The 14,153-nt window shown below is 41.5% G+C and overlaps 1 protein-coding gene across 1 annotated transcript in view; it reads left to right on the top strand.

Moving 5' to 3' along the window:
* Nucleotides 1–1,621: 1,621 nt before the first annotated feature.
* ntf3 (neurotrophin 3) overlaps nucleotides 1,622–14,153 on the top strand; it is a 35,027-nt gene continuing 22,495 nt past the window's right edge. The window contains exon 1 of the mRNA XM_079652680.1: nucleotides 1,622–1,757. Within this exon, the coding sequence (XP_079508806.1) occupies nucleotides 1,740–1,757 (18 nt within the window). The 5' untranslated portion in view covers nucleotides 1,622–1,739. The remainder of the gene's footprint in view (nucleotides 1,758–14,153) is intronic.

Below are 14,153 nucleotides of genomic sequence, written 5' to 3'. Positions count from 1 at the left end.
GTCCCTTTTGTACACACTTCTTTTTCTATAGTGCAGCACATTTGAATGCAAAACTGCTCGGGACAACTCGAAACAAAATAAACTCATATCATTTACCACGCCTAATCTCCTGCATACATTTATAAAAAATAATGCGTAGGGCCTCTGCCAGGCTGGCTGTGTATAAATCTGCTTTTATAGCTGCGGTTATGCTCGCTCAAACCCCATAATGGTACAAACCTTAATCTCCACCAACATAGTCGAAATCCTTGGCAGAGCTTTTAGTACACAGGCTGACAGGAGGGTGAGCCTGCCTTCTTACCTTTGACTTTTGTTACATTTTAATAATATCAGTCCCTGTATCGTGACCTGCTCAATTCCAAGTCAGGTCACATCTTGCCTGTAACCTGGCCAATAACAAAGCATTCCTACTACAGTGCTAACAAGACTCTTCTCATGTCTTGGGTTGAGTTGCCTTGGGCTATTGCACAAAAGCACAAGAGCGGGTACACAATTGTAAACAAGATAAATGAAGAAACACTTGTCTGTGGAATTAAAGCGTGTGTGTCTGCAAGAGAATCAGCAGTTTTACAACAACACAGTGAGCAGGTCAAAGACAAATCCAATGGTATGTTAATTTAACTGATACTCTGCCATCTCTATGATGGACCTTCTGTTGGCAACTACAACTACAGTAGTTAAGGTTGTCTGTTGGAATAAAAAGAGGGTCTTAAAGGGGCATACCATGCTCATTTTGCTCTCTTTTATCCTCTATCTTTCTCTTGCACTCTTGTGTTCTTGTTCTTGCACTCTTTTTATTTTCTTGGGGACATAGTTACGTCAGCATCACTTTCATACACACAAATATAACAATTTGTATTCAAACGTTTTTTTGGCCACATTGCTATATTGACCAGACTCCTTTCTGCGGATTTGATGACTTCACATTGTCCCTTGATCATAGCTTCAGTCTATCGAGAAATAACAGACCGCAGTGTCCAAATAATATTTTTTTGTATTTTATTAAGCCATGTAAAAGTAGGAGAAATTGCACCCTATACACGTGTACATGTTAACTACACTGGAACATTAAAACATTCTGCTTGAACTTTTTATCAAACTTATTAAGTTACTTTTTAAGTCTTTGTTTTACAGCAGCTTAACTGTGGGTAATGTAACTTTTATTGTGCTCCAATGATCTCATATGCATTGATTACAGTGCATAGTATTCATGTAAATCAGCAGTAACTTTAATTTAATGCATGTCTAAGATTGCCTTAGAGACAGATGCATGCTCCTAACTCTGTGTACTTCATGTCAGTAAGGCTTGCAGACAGTGGCAGCATGCATGCAGGTCTTTGCAGCAACGTATGGCCCAGAGCCATCTGTCCCGTAACAGAGAGAGCGAAGATTATGGTGTCTAGAGAGAGAGAGAGAGAGAGAGAGAGAGAGAGAGAGAGAGAGAGAGACAGAGAGAGAGAGAGAGAGAGAGAGAGAGAGGGAGAGCGAGAGGGAGAGAGAGAGATCGAGGGAGAGAGAGGAAGAGCGAGAGAGAGAGAGAGAGAGAGGGAGAGGGAGAGCGAGAGGGAGGGAGAGAGAGCGAGCGTGCATTACGCACACCCTGATCCTCTCCACACAGAGCCAGTGTAGCGCACAGACTGGCGGCAGCCCTGAGACAGTGGGAAGTTTTCGCCAAAGGATTCTGTTTGAAAATTAATCTCCTTCATGTCGACTTTGTTGGATAGCTACCCGCCGATGCTATGGTTACCTTTATTACGGTAGGGACTGCTTTATTCATTTGTTTTTTTATGTCGCTGAAGAAGATGTCGCTGAGGAACGCTGATCTTAGAGTCTGACACGAGTGGAGTGACAGAACCTGACACACAGCGTGCACTGTACGACAGATGAGAGAGACGCACAAAGTTGTACTTTAGTCACAGAGCGTGTGATGAGCACCTTTCGAGCTGCTGGAGTTGGTACTGGACTTGGGGATAGCTTTTAAAAGTCGTGAAATTGGTTCTCAGTGTTCCAAATTATTTTTATTTTTATTCACAAATGAGTTGCATGACAACTTTAGTGGCGAGTTGTTTTTCTAAGCTGAGTCTCGGCAGGTAAAACTAAAGCAGACTGTGAGACGCGTGTGCGCTGGCTCCAAGCACACTCTTCTTCCTGCGCTCCGTTTGCTCAGGTAGACCAAGGGGTTGGGTCTTTGCTGAGCTCGTTTACGTACACACACACTAGAGACTCCTGCTGTTTACCATGCACTCGGGAGCGGAACTAGCTCAACGCGCACGGAACGGTGCAGATGTGGTCCAGTTTGTGTCTTTGGAGTACTGACGCGTTAGACGGAGTGTCCTAGTTGACTCCCACAACAAAGGCGGACTTTGCGTTGAATCGGCCCCCCTTTCCCTCCCCGCGCGTTCCGTTCCCCGTGTGCATATTTGTTTATGTTTGCATGCAAACTGCCCCTCTCCAAGTCTCCTGCAGTCTTAGAACGTTATCCTTTTTGACAAGTGCAACTACATAATTGATCATCTTTGTAGAGAGCTCCCCCTTTTCAAGGGGGAAACTTTTTAGGTTATGTCAAATAAGATCCCTTTGGGTATGTGAAGTTTTCTCTGCAGAGTTTAGGTTAATGCGAGTACTCTTGTGGAAACATTGTATACGTCCTCGTGTTTCCACAGACAGCAGAATTTGAGTGATGGGAGCAGTGGATGTGATTAGAGCTCAGTAATCAATAAATACTGTGCGCGTGTGTCCAGCCTGATAACATAACACCGAGAGAGTTGTGCGCATGCCCCAAGTCGTGCAGCGGTGTAGTTGGCAATGTCTGATACGAAGTGCGGTTGGGCAGCTTTGCCCACAGGCACGGATGAGTTGGTTTCTTGAGCCTTAAATGATGCCTTCCTGCTGCTGTGGGAGTCCGCTTTTGCGCGTGCATGTCCTTGAGTGTGTTTGTGTGCGCTCAGCCTCTGCTGGAGCAGCTGTTGCCGCAGCGGATTTGACGCACAGCTCCTCCTGACATGCAGGCGCACAGCCGGAAAAGGATAATAGGACTCAAAAAAGGAGCCAGGAGCTTCTATCCTGTAACTCCATTTATGGCACTTGAGTAAAAAATGGCCTCCCAGGCTCTCCATGAGAAAACGTTCTACTACAGCCGGGCTGCTGCGTGCAGCTGCAAAGACTCAGTTTAACAACGTTCAATTTGTGTTGAACTGCAGCAGAAAGAAAAATAATTAGGAGCACTGGGTGTGACCACATTAGGGTCTTGGCTCATGGGGAGGACATACAGAAGTTTAAGGGTATATAAAGGGGCCAACATGGCTCCCAGGATGTTTAATAAACTGATACTGTTACTATGGAGAGTTGCTGTTGTCCTTTTTGGCTCTGCATTCCAACCTTTTTGCCTTTTGTGTGTATCCAAGTCCCCGCCTCTACTGTATCTGCTGTACTCTTCCTCTCATTCATGTTGCAGGACTGGTCTGCAAACACCAGGTGACAGAAATAAACAACATTGTAAATGCACAATACTTTTGTGGCTTCTTTGGAAAGGTTGCAATTGTTTGTTTGCCCACAAGAAAAGCTAGGGACCGGGGTAAGGAGGAATGTAGGTGCTAAATTTACTATTTGCATATAGGGTTTTCTAACTTAGATATACAGTTTATTTACTTTCTTTTATTTACTTTTTTGTAGTAGTTATGGGTTTAGTATCACAGACTTAACGCAGGGTTTACCAAGCAGCTCTGAACTAAGCTGGTTCTAGACAAACAGATAGTGAATGTGAGAACAAGTGGAAAGATGAACTATTGAGATGCCGGACAGTCAAAGATGAAGAGCGATATGAAATTAAACACTGCACTTTGGAACACATCTCGTAAAAGACTAATTTACTCTCTGGCATTTCTTTGCCTGCAGGCTTGCAGGAGTGTGAATATGTAGCTGTCAGATAGAGACATGGTGCCTTGCTAATTAGATGTTCAAACAAACAAACCGATGAAATTATGCAGGCCGGTAGCTTTCCTGTTTGTCTCTTACTTTTGGTTGCTACATCAGAGCTCTCTCTTAAACAGTCACCTGTTGTCCTCCATTCATAAGATGTTCCTGAAATCTCATGGAAGTCTGATTGGATTTATAGAGTTGAGCCAAAAGTTATATTTCGCTTTTGTTTAATCGTTTTTGCCAATAGATGCCATCCGAACCCTAGGGGGCAACGCCAAGGCGGAGCATCTCACGGACCTTTTGTAACGATTGTTTCCCCCCATGCAATATAGTTACATTTATCTGCAAGGCAAATACTGATAAACAAGGGGGAAAAGGCAATGAACAATCATTCTTTCAATCTGATCCGATTCAAAATCCGCACAAGCCGTGTTCTAGTATCTTCAGAAATCTTCACCTCTCCCCATGCTGTGTCTTAATGTACACTTGACATTTTCAGATTCAGAAAAGTAAACGATAACATAACCCCCGTAGTAAAATCAGACTACAGTGAATACAAGAAGTTGCTAGGTAACAAAAAGAATAACAGGAAAGTGTGCCTATTTCTTGTGGAATGATTCAGGATTACAGGATGTATCAATGATCTCTTATAGTCCTTTGAAGAATTCTGTCTTTTTTTGTGTGTGTGCAGAGAAGCGCTGAAGGGATGTGAGAAAGACTTTTGTATGAACTGAAAGATAATCTTGTGATTGTTTAACTCTGCTAAAGCTGAATACGATGTGTTTTCTTTACATCAGAATGCAACCCTAACCCTAACTATCTAATGCAAGGGCACTGACAGACTTAGTCAATTGTAATAATTAAGGTTCCTCTGATTCTGAATCCAGATCCAAATTCATATGGGACTTTCTTTTTTTTCCCGCCACAGCTGTGCTGCATTTTGGGAAACATTATTAAGACCAACACTTCCGATCGCAAGCATTGAAAAAGCATTTTGAAGGGAAACAGTGCGGTAGTGTTGGTGAGAGTAAGTAAAAAACGCAAATGATGTCCTATAATCTGCGTTAGGCCCATGTCAGTTCCCTGAGGTCCCCCCACCACTTCGCAACTCTTGAACCACTTCAACATTGCTTGCAGGTTGTTACTGCTTTTCAAGACAGTTTTATGATCAAAGTCAAGTGGAACTGAAGCACTTTTCTAATAGATTTGTGTTGTTCGCAAAATTACTGGGGCCAAGCACTTGGGGTTTGTAGAGCCTTTTTCTAGTCCTTTCAATCTGAATTTAAAGCCTAAATAGAAAGACGTTCTGTGCAGTAAACTAAGTGAAATGCAGATCTGTGATGCTTCAACTGCTGTGTTTAGGAAAGGGTGAAATTTGTTCCATACTTCTCTCGTCCGTGTGTGTGGATCTATACTGTCGCAGTTTCACAGCCCTGGCCTGCTGCTAGATGGTTTATACATTTAGCTCAGTGTTTATACACTGCACATTCTTACGGCTGGTTACAGCAAAACACAGAGTACGTTTTTGGCTGTACGGTAATTTAACCAGGGGTGCTCGGCGGCAAATCACATCTACAGATCATGACAAACCGAATTGAAGTATTCCTATACTTAACGTGTGAAAATGTTTGTGAAAAACATGTAAAAAAAACATGAAAACGGAGCAATGGCTGTACGCCATTGGCTGTACGGCAACTCAAGAGGACCATCATACAAGGTCAAATTCCGAACATTTAAACATAGCCTACACTTCATTCTTTACTTTGTCCGTTATTATATGTAGAAGATATTACTTTTTTCTCCGTCATGTTGTTTCCATTGCAACAACTTCAAACAGGAAGTTCACCTAAATTACATTTAAGACACTGCAACGACAGTAACAAAAACAATGTAAAATGTTTGTGAAAAACGTGTGCAAAGTCTCTGAAAACGAAGGAGTGGCTGCGACACCGGGGGCCAGGTTATTCGCCTGCAAGAAAAGGCGCTAGCGCGGGACCGTAGCAGGATGTGACGCATATTTTAGTTGACCTAATTAAAACCGTTTTGTTTTTTATTTATGTGTCACAGTATCACCTCCAAATACAAGATACGAAACATTTTCAACAATGCAAGAAAACATAAATAGTCCTACAAATACTTTTATTTTATTTCCTTCTTATTTTTGTCTGAGCTCAAGGGAGCCAGAACAGAGGGCTTAAAGGGCCGCATGCGGCTCGAGGGCCGCGGGTTGCCGACCCCTGCTTTAACCTCAACACTTACTTCCATGTAACTCTCAACTGATTTCCTGAATTAAACTTTGTCTCCCTGAGATAGAGATCATGTGGTTTGAAGGTGAGGTCTGGCCTTTCCGGCACTTCGGTCATATGACAGTTCAGCCCTCCTCTTTCTGTCCTTTTTGACCTGATAATCTTCCTCTCTGTCTAAGCGATTTCCCTGATCTGCAGATCTTAATGTCCCCCTTCGCTCTACATCCCCCTCGAAATCTCTGAATCTGTGACCTCCTGAGACCTTCCTGGTCCTGAGACAGCTGATGAATGATAGGGCCGACAGTGAATTCCCGTATAAGACATTCATTTACTCATATGCTTCTAGATGTTCTACTATACCTAGTGATTGATTTATGTTTGTATGTTGGTGTGGATCTTTTATACCAACGTCGTCTCATACCTACATCTTATCTCGATTGTGTTTAGCTCTGATCTTATATTATACAGAGAGTTCACTAGTTAAGAGACAATGCCTTACTTACATTTAAATCCAATCAAACTGACAGAATAGCTTCATTTCTGTAAGTTAACAAAAAGAAAGAGCTGTCAATCAAATCGACTGCTTCCTGTTTGATTTGCATGTATGTTTCCTGGATGGCTCTTCTCAAATGTTTGTTTTTGTTTATGCAGATCCTATTATAGAACTTGAGACTCAGTTCAATGTTGAAGTTATAATAGTAGTTCGCGTGGTTTGTATCTTTAGCATTGTGTGTTTTATTTGCATGTATTTACTTTGTTTTTTATCTTTTATGGATCAGATTCAAATCCAGTTGCCAGTAAAATATAATATTAGAAGCTGAAACCTTTTTTGCCGAAGCGGGACAGAAATACTTATACTAAGTTCTTTAACATTGTACTCAAACACATTAGTTATGCCTTTTCAACGCTATTCAATCCCTACAGTACTGAACTGCTCCATCTACAGAAAGATTTGGCAGATGTGTCGTAGAAGGTTATCCATATATTTCCATTACTTTAAAATGAGTCTGCCTTACACAATGTGCTGTTGTTCAGGGCCGCCTTAATGCACGGGCTGACCTGGGCTGAAGCCCAGGGGCCTACGGAGATCGGGGGCCTATCATGAGTCCAACATTTCAAAAAAGATTTTTTATTTTGGATCATTTAAAACTTTTTTTAAATAAACAAAGTCTTGGCTTTAAGAATATGTAACTTTTATTTACAAAATCACACGATAAATAAATGTTTGAAGCTTGTAAAGGGAAGAAGACAGCTCTCCCTTGCCACTCTGCCGTTCTGCTGTTCCCCTCCCTCCGCTGAAATTATGAATACAAAGGCGTATAGTAATCATCGGTGTTGGGCAAGTTACTTTTAAAAAGTAACTAGTAATAGTTATAGTTACTGCCCTCAAAAGTGACTAGTTACTTTATTAGTTACTAAATTATAAAAGTAACTAGTAACAAGTTACTTTACTTTACTTTAAAAATAATACAAATACAAGTTTTTGTGTTGTTCTGTGGCACAGTAAGAGAAAAGACAACTCCCCATCATTGTAGCAATTATCATTATGAAATGTAGTGGAACAATAAAACACAAAAGATATGTTTAGACATTGGTTGAGACGGTGGGGTCTTTGGCGACTAGTTTTATAGTCCCATGTACATTAGTTAGGTGCTTCAGGAGATTGCCATTGCTGTTATTCGATGTGGACAATGCTTTCTGTCCTGCACACAGTTTACATTTTACCGTAAGATTTTTTGTGTCCTTTATCCCCACAAATTGAAAATAGTGGTTATATTTCCAAGTTGCAAATGCCCTGCTGCTCTCGCTGATACTTGCATCTGCCATTGTGTGTGTGTGTGCTGGTGGTGAGATTTGCCGTGTGTGTGTGTGTGTGTGTGTGTGTGTGTGTGTGTGTGTGTGTGTGTGTGTGTGTGTGTGTGTGTGTGTGTGTGTGTGTGTGTGTGTGTGTGTGTGTGTGTGTGTGTGTGTGTGTGTGTGTGTGTTAGCGTTAGCAAGTGCTTGTGTGTGTGTATTTTCCCCATATGGCAAAACCAGCCCAACTCTGTCTCTGATTGGCTTACCCTGAAATGTTACCCCGCGTTAACCAATCATCACTCCTCTCTGGTCACTTTCACTTTTCCATGGTGCTGTGAGAGGACATCGCTGTATTCGCCTGTAAATTACATCCGCAGGGAGATTCGGTTCAGTTCCATCACATAATGTAACGCAGTAACGCAACCATTTAAATCACAGTAACTATAACGGCGTCACCCAATGGGAATATGTAACTACTAACGCTATTAGTTACCGCAAAAAGTAGTTGCGTTACTTTGTGTCCCAACAATGGTAATCATAGATAACACGGCAGGGTCCGTTACAGTTTGTTTTCATCTGGTGGCTGACTTTGATTTGTTGTTTAAATAGGGGGCCTACAAAACCAACCTGCCACCAGGCGTTAAGGCGGGCTTGGTTGTATTATATTATTGATGATATCAGATTAAGATCTGGGGCCTTCTGCAGCTAAGGCAAATAAAACCATGAAATTAGAACCAAAATCACTCCAATTGACTGCACATTTGTTAGTTTTACGAGAGGTTTACACCTTCTGAGTGACTTCTTGGTAACCTGCCAAATGGCTATTGTACAATCAGTTTCTTTTTCTCCTTTCGGACTAAGGAGCATATAGATGACATCTGTGAACACTGATGTGTCAGGTTAGAGGACACCTTTGATATTTAAGCTGACAGATGTTCAGACGGCCCGAGGGAGAAACCACACATACACACACAAACAAAGCCAAAATCCCCTCAACACGGTCCTTGTGTAAGTGAGCTTAGTTAAATATCCTGAAGGGTCTCAGATCCCATATGTGGTGGCCTATGTACATCACATATCCATATTTACCAGCCACAAGTCTGAATCACTTATTTGGAGATACAAAGACCCTAACCCTAATCATAAGTCATTGGTTTGCTCTTCAGTGCTGCGCCTGGTGTTGTTATTCAAGCTATATGTCAATGAATAGAAGACAAGTATATTGTGGCAGCAGTATCTCAGTATAGGAGACGTGGCTTATATGAAATAGATGTTTGCAGGCTAATTCCCTCAAGTATTAAGCTGGATATTGTGTGACACTGAGTTTCGACACGGAATAGAACAATTATGTTTGCCACAATGCGTATGGAAGGACAGTTGTAGTTAGTTTGTTTACAGTAAATATTGATTAGATGCGGGAAAAGCATGACTTGTTTGTACTGGAAGAGAGAAAGAACGACAGAGTTGTTACTGTAAATGCAAAGGCAAATTCAAATAGCTGCACTCATTCAAATGTATGAATACATCAAACAAAAGTGAGCGTCATGAGTTTATAACGTGATAGTAATACAGGTCTTTACAATGCATGTCAGTGCTTTTCCATGCCTTATTCTCAATATGCATTAACATAGCCCTGGTGTTCCTCAAAATAACGCTTTTATTTGTGAAAATACTTGAAAAGACAAAGACATTCCTTCCTCACTTTCGTCTAAATGCATGTTTTTGGAACACAATACTTTGAAACAAATATGCATGTGGTTTATTTTGTTTAAATGTTTCACATATTGTTCATCAACTCGTCAAGATCAGAGGAACAGCATTTCTTATTGCGTCATTAAAGTCCATCTATATTACACATTGTGGGCTTGACATTAGGCCAGTGTCAAAGCCCACATTCTTAAAAATGGCCTTAATCATCTTGGAAGTGATTAAGTAAATTGTATTGACTTGAAAGACAAAACCTCTTAGACTAATCAATACAAGAAAAAGTCTTCAGCCATGTATTTGAGAGGACATAAGTCATCCAGCGTATGATGCGCCCCGCTATTAGAGAACAACAAGTGAAACACTCCTGTTGTTGCCAAAAGCAATGTCTGCTCTGACAATGTGGAACATATTGTCTTTAAAGAGGAACGCATATTCTCAGGCGTGGCTTGATCCCTTAGTATCTCAACAGCCAAAGCTTATATGAGCACAAGCAAGAGAGACAGGAGGCTTTCCTTTCCTTCATGGCAGCCCAACCATACTTGCCAACCTTGAGACCTCAGAAATTGGGAGCATTTCAAAACCACCGCTGGGGGGGGATCGCCGGAGCTGTATTAGATTAACATTAACATGCTTATTGTAGTTGTCAGTGCACTGTCTTGCTGTCAGTTGCGCGCGTTATTAAAGAGACGCGCTACCACGGAAACCAAACAATGGTGTAGCTGTATTAAAGTCAGAGTGTAACAGTCCTGAGTAAATCTGATTTTGTCAGAAATCGGGAGAAATGCGGGAGAAATATGACCCCGGGAGGCAACCGGGAGAGGGCAATGAGATCGGGAGTCTCCCGCGAAAATCGGGAGGGTTGGCAAGTATGAGCCCAACATGTGAGCTCTATCCTGTACTCATTATAAGACCCCAAATCAAACCGGAAACATCTTGAAATATTGATGAATTTCAGTAAGACACATGTGAATTTTTTTTACGGGTTATTACTGGCTGCTAATTCACTTACTTTATATGTTTATGTACTTTTATAATGCTGCTTATTATTTTTTACAATTTACATTACATTACATGTTACTTGTTAGACGCTTTTATCCAAAGCGACTTACATACTCGACACTGGGGGCAATCCCCACAGGAGCAATTTGGGGTGAAGTGTCTCAGGGAGACAACGACATGCTGATTGCAGTGGGGTTTGAACCTGTGCTCCCCTGATCCGAACACCAACGCCACAGCCGTCCCCAATGGTTGTGTAGTTTGATTTTGTGCTTAGCTTGGCCCCCAGTGTATTTTTCCTTTTAGTTGCATAGCCCCTTTTTGGTAGCAATGTACATTTAGGACAAAGATTTCTGATTTCTGATTGTGATTCCGACAGCACGGTTAGTGCCGGTGTTTTTAAGAATAACAATTGACTTATCATGACCTAGAATGACAGCGCTAACACCAAACCATTATATGTTGTCTCTCACACAAATGGGACATTTGTTAAAGTGTTAAACACATTTCTGAAGATTATTTTAATTTACAATTTTGTTTGCATGCTGGTGTATACTTCCTACTGATGTAATTTATAAATCAGGAATGTGCACTGTTTCGCTATGTTTTGTTTTGTCATTTTTTTTCTAGTGTAGCATAAATGGACAAAACTACAAATGTGTTGCAGAATGACAACAAATGAGTCCTACTTTCAGCGACCATGGGTTGAACAGGCATTAAAAAAAAACGTATATAGGATCTCAGTCAGATGACATAGTGCCGCGGAGAACAAGACTGCAAATCAGATCCTATCATGACTTTTGTTTATGGCAAGCTCTTTAATTATCTGTTGCTGTAGTTGTTGACCCGCTTTCAGAAAGTTCATACTTTTTCAGGGGAGAATTGATCATGTGTGCTGCATGTGACATATTGTGTTCATTACTTTGTTTTTATCCTTGTCTAATCTATCGTGCTTCGAGAGCTATTTCATGGTAATTATAGGAAGATGTACGGTGGCTCTCAATTTCTCACACACACAAGAAAGAACAAGTGTTGGTAACCAGATAAAGATCTGGGGTCTCACTGTGCTCCTCGTGTTAATCGACAAGCGCTGCGCTAGGTGCTAATAACCATAGCATTGTCATCGCTGCTTTACTGTATCCCTGCCGTAAAACTATTTTCTTTATAAGCTATGGCAAATAAAGAAACTATGACTAAACAATACAATTACTAACCTTGGATTAGTGCAGTTAAGATGTTTATCAGTGAGTTTAGTTAAGCATGCTAGCACTATGCTATATGCCACGCTTTTTGCTATTTCTGTCAGGGGGCCCTCACCACCCAACCTGCCCCTTACCCTTCATTAAAAGAATAATTATAAGGCATGTCAATCATTGCCTGTCTGAAAACCCCTTGAAGGGGGAAAACATTTGATTTCAACAACTTTAATTTCATAAAAAAATAACGTCTTCTTCACCAAGACCGGCAAACATAGTTATTATGTCATTATGTAAGCATATATATCATTACATAAACACACATATTACTGAATACCTGAGAATTTGCCTTTTGTTTCTTTGATACATAATTATTGGGTTCTCTGTTACTTTGTGTCCTGATGAATCTACTTGCAGGGCCTCGGGGGAAAACATGAGCTGCTGGGACCCATTCATTACACTGTCCAATGAAGACATTTCATCTATAATAACTCAACCAGGAACTACTGTGCGACTTTACAATTAAATACTTTAATTCTGGAATATTACAATTTGTTGCAACACTCAGAGAACTGGAACTACTGATTGATTATGACAACGGGACCCTCTTTAAGATAAGCAAGTACAGTAAGCACCGGATGCAAATCAGAACCAAGGGCATACCAAGTCAGGGCAGTGAGTATAGGGCCATAACTGCTGCTTAAAACCAGTTTGGGTGCGTTGCTTGTATGCTGCGAGATCCTCCGGCATTGCACACTGTCTAAACTGCTCCTGCCTTAGACCACTCAGGTAACAGACATATGTCAAAACTTCCCCCCTTAAATCGTTTTGAGTCTATCTCACAGTTGAAGTGTCTCCTGCTTCAGGTTTTGTACTGAAATATTCAAAAATTCTGGTTGGCAATCCGGCCTCTGCAGCATTAATCCTGGAAATAATACAATCATAAACACACACACACATGCTCGCCCACACGTTGAAGCAAGGTCAAAGCCACTGTTGAGCCCTGTGGTCTATTCCTGTCTGTGATTCTATTAGGCTTGGCACCGGATTAGCTTCCCTGATCTCTGCGGCTGATTTGGGTTAGTTACTGTTCCGCCGATCACTTCACACACTCTGTCAACCTGCCGCTGTGAAGGGGAGTCTAGAGAAATGTAACTCCAGAGTGATTCCAACAAAAGACACAGGAAGAAAAGAGAACAAACTTCAGTTGATCCTGCTTTCAGTGTGTGTGTGTGTGTGTGTGTGTGTGTGTGTGTGTGTGTGTGTGTGTGTGTGTGTGTGTGTGTGTGTGTGTGTATGTGTGTGTGTGTGTGTGTGTGTGTGTGTGTGTGTGTGTGTGTGTGTGTGTGTGTGTGTGTGTGTGTGTGTGTGTGTGTGTGTGTGTGTGTGTGTGTGTGTGTCTGGCCTGTTGTGTAAGAAGGAGATGGATAGAGGCTCTCTGTTTTTCTTTCCTCCTCTCTCTTTCATTGAGGACTAACAGACATGTGTAAACACTACTGCTTTCCTTTAGCCAATAGACGGACATGTGCCACAGAGTACACAGGAGCAGCTGGCTTCACTCTTTAGTAATCTGCTCTGTTATGAAGTGTGAAGGCATGGTGTGAAGTTACCTGTGGCCTCTCAGTGGAACATGGAAACATAGTCCTGCTCAATTCTCTCTCTTTAATTTCAAGCTTTAAGCTACATTTCACCAATTTTACATTTCATTTAACCAGTCACACAGAAAAGTATTTAGAATCTTAAAACGGTAATGTATTCTTGGACTTTGGATGAGCCATTCATCAAGTGAATTATTTTGGCATGAATACTTTTGATTATACAGCCTGCACTATAAACAGGGCAAGGCCATTCTGAAAGAGGTTTGTGTTCATAAAAGACACCATGGGAAAAGTAGGATTCATTGATAGAGACCATCATTTTTTCAACTTCAAAACAATCCTTAATGTCTTGGATGACAGCTCTGTCGTAGTGATGTGCTGAGCAGATTCAACCAATAGTCTTTAAGTTTTAAGGCGGTGCAACAATATCTCAAGGTTTTGACCTCCCTTTTGCACAGAGTCTCATTGCTGTCAGTGATCATGCCCATGGCGGCTGTCGTCAGCAAGCTTCACAATGGTGTTAGAGTTGTGTGTGGTCACGTAGTGGTGTGTGAAACAGGAGAAGAAAAGAGGGCTAAGCACGCAGCCGTGAGGGGCTCCAATGTTAAAGGGTCAAGGTGGAAATGTGATGTTACCCGCCTGCAATGCCTGGGGCCGGCCCGCCAGGACATTGAGGGCAATTAGGTGGTAGTTGT

Source organism: Notothenia rossii (genome assembly GCF_949606895.1).
Source record: "Notothenia rossii genome assembly, chromosome: 10".
Classification (NCBI taxonomy): Eukaryota; Metazoa; Chordata; class Actinopteri; order Perciformes; family Nototheniidae; genus Notothenia; species Notothenia rossii.
This window is presented reverse-complemented; position numbering and strand designations above follow the sequence as displayed.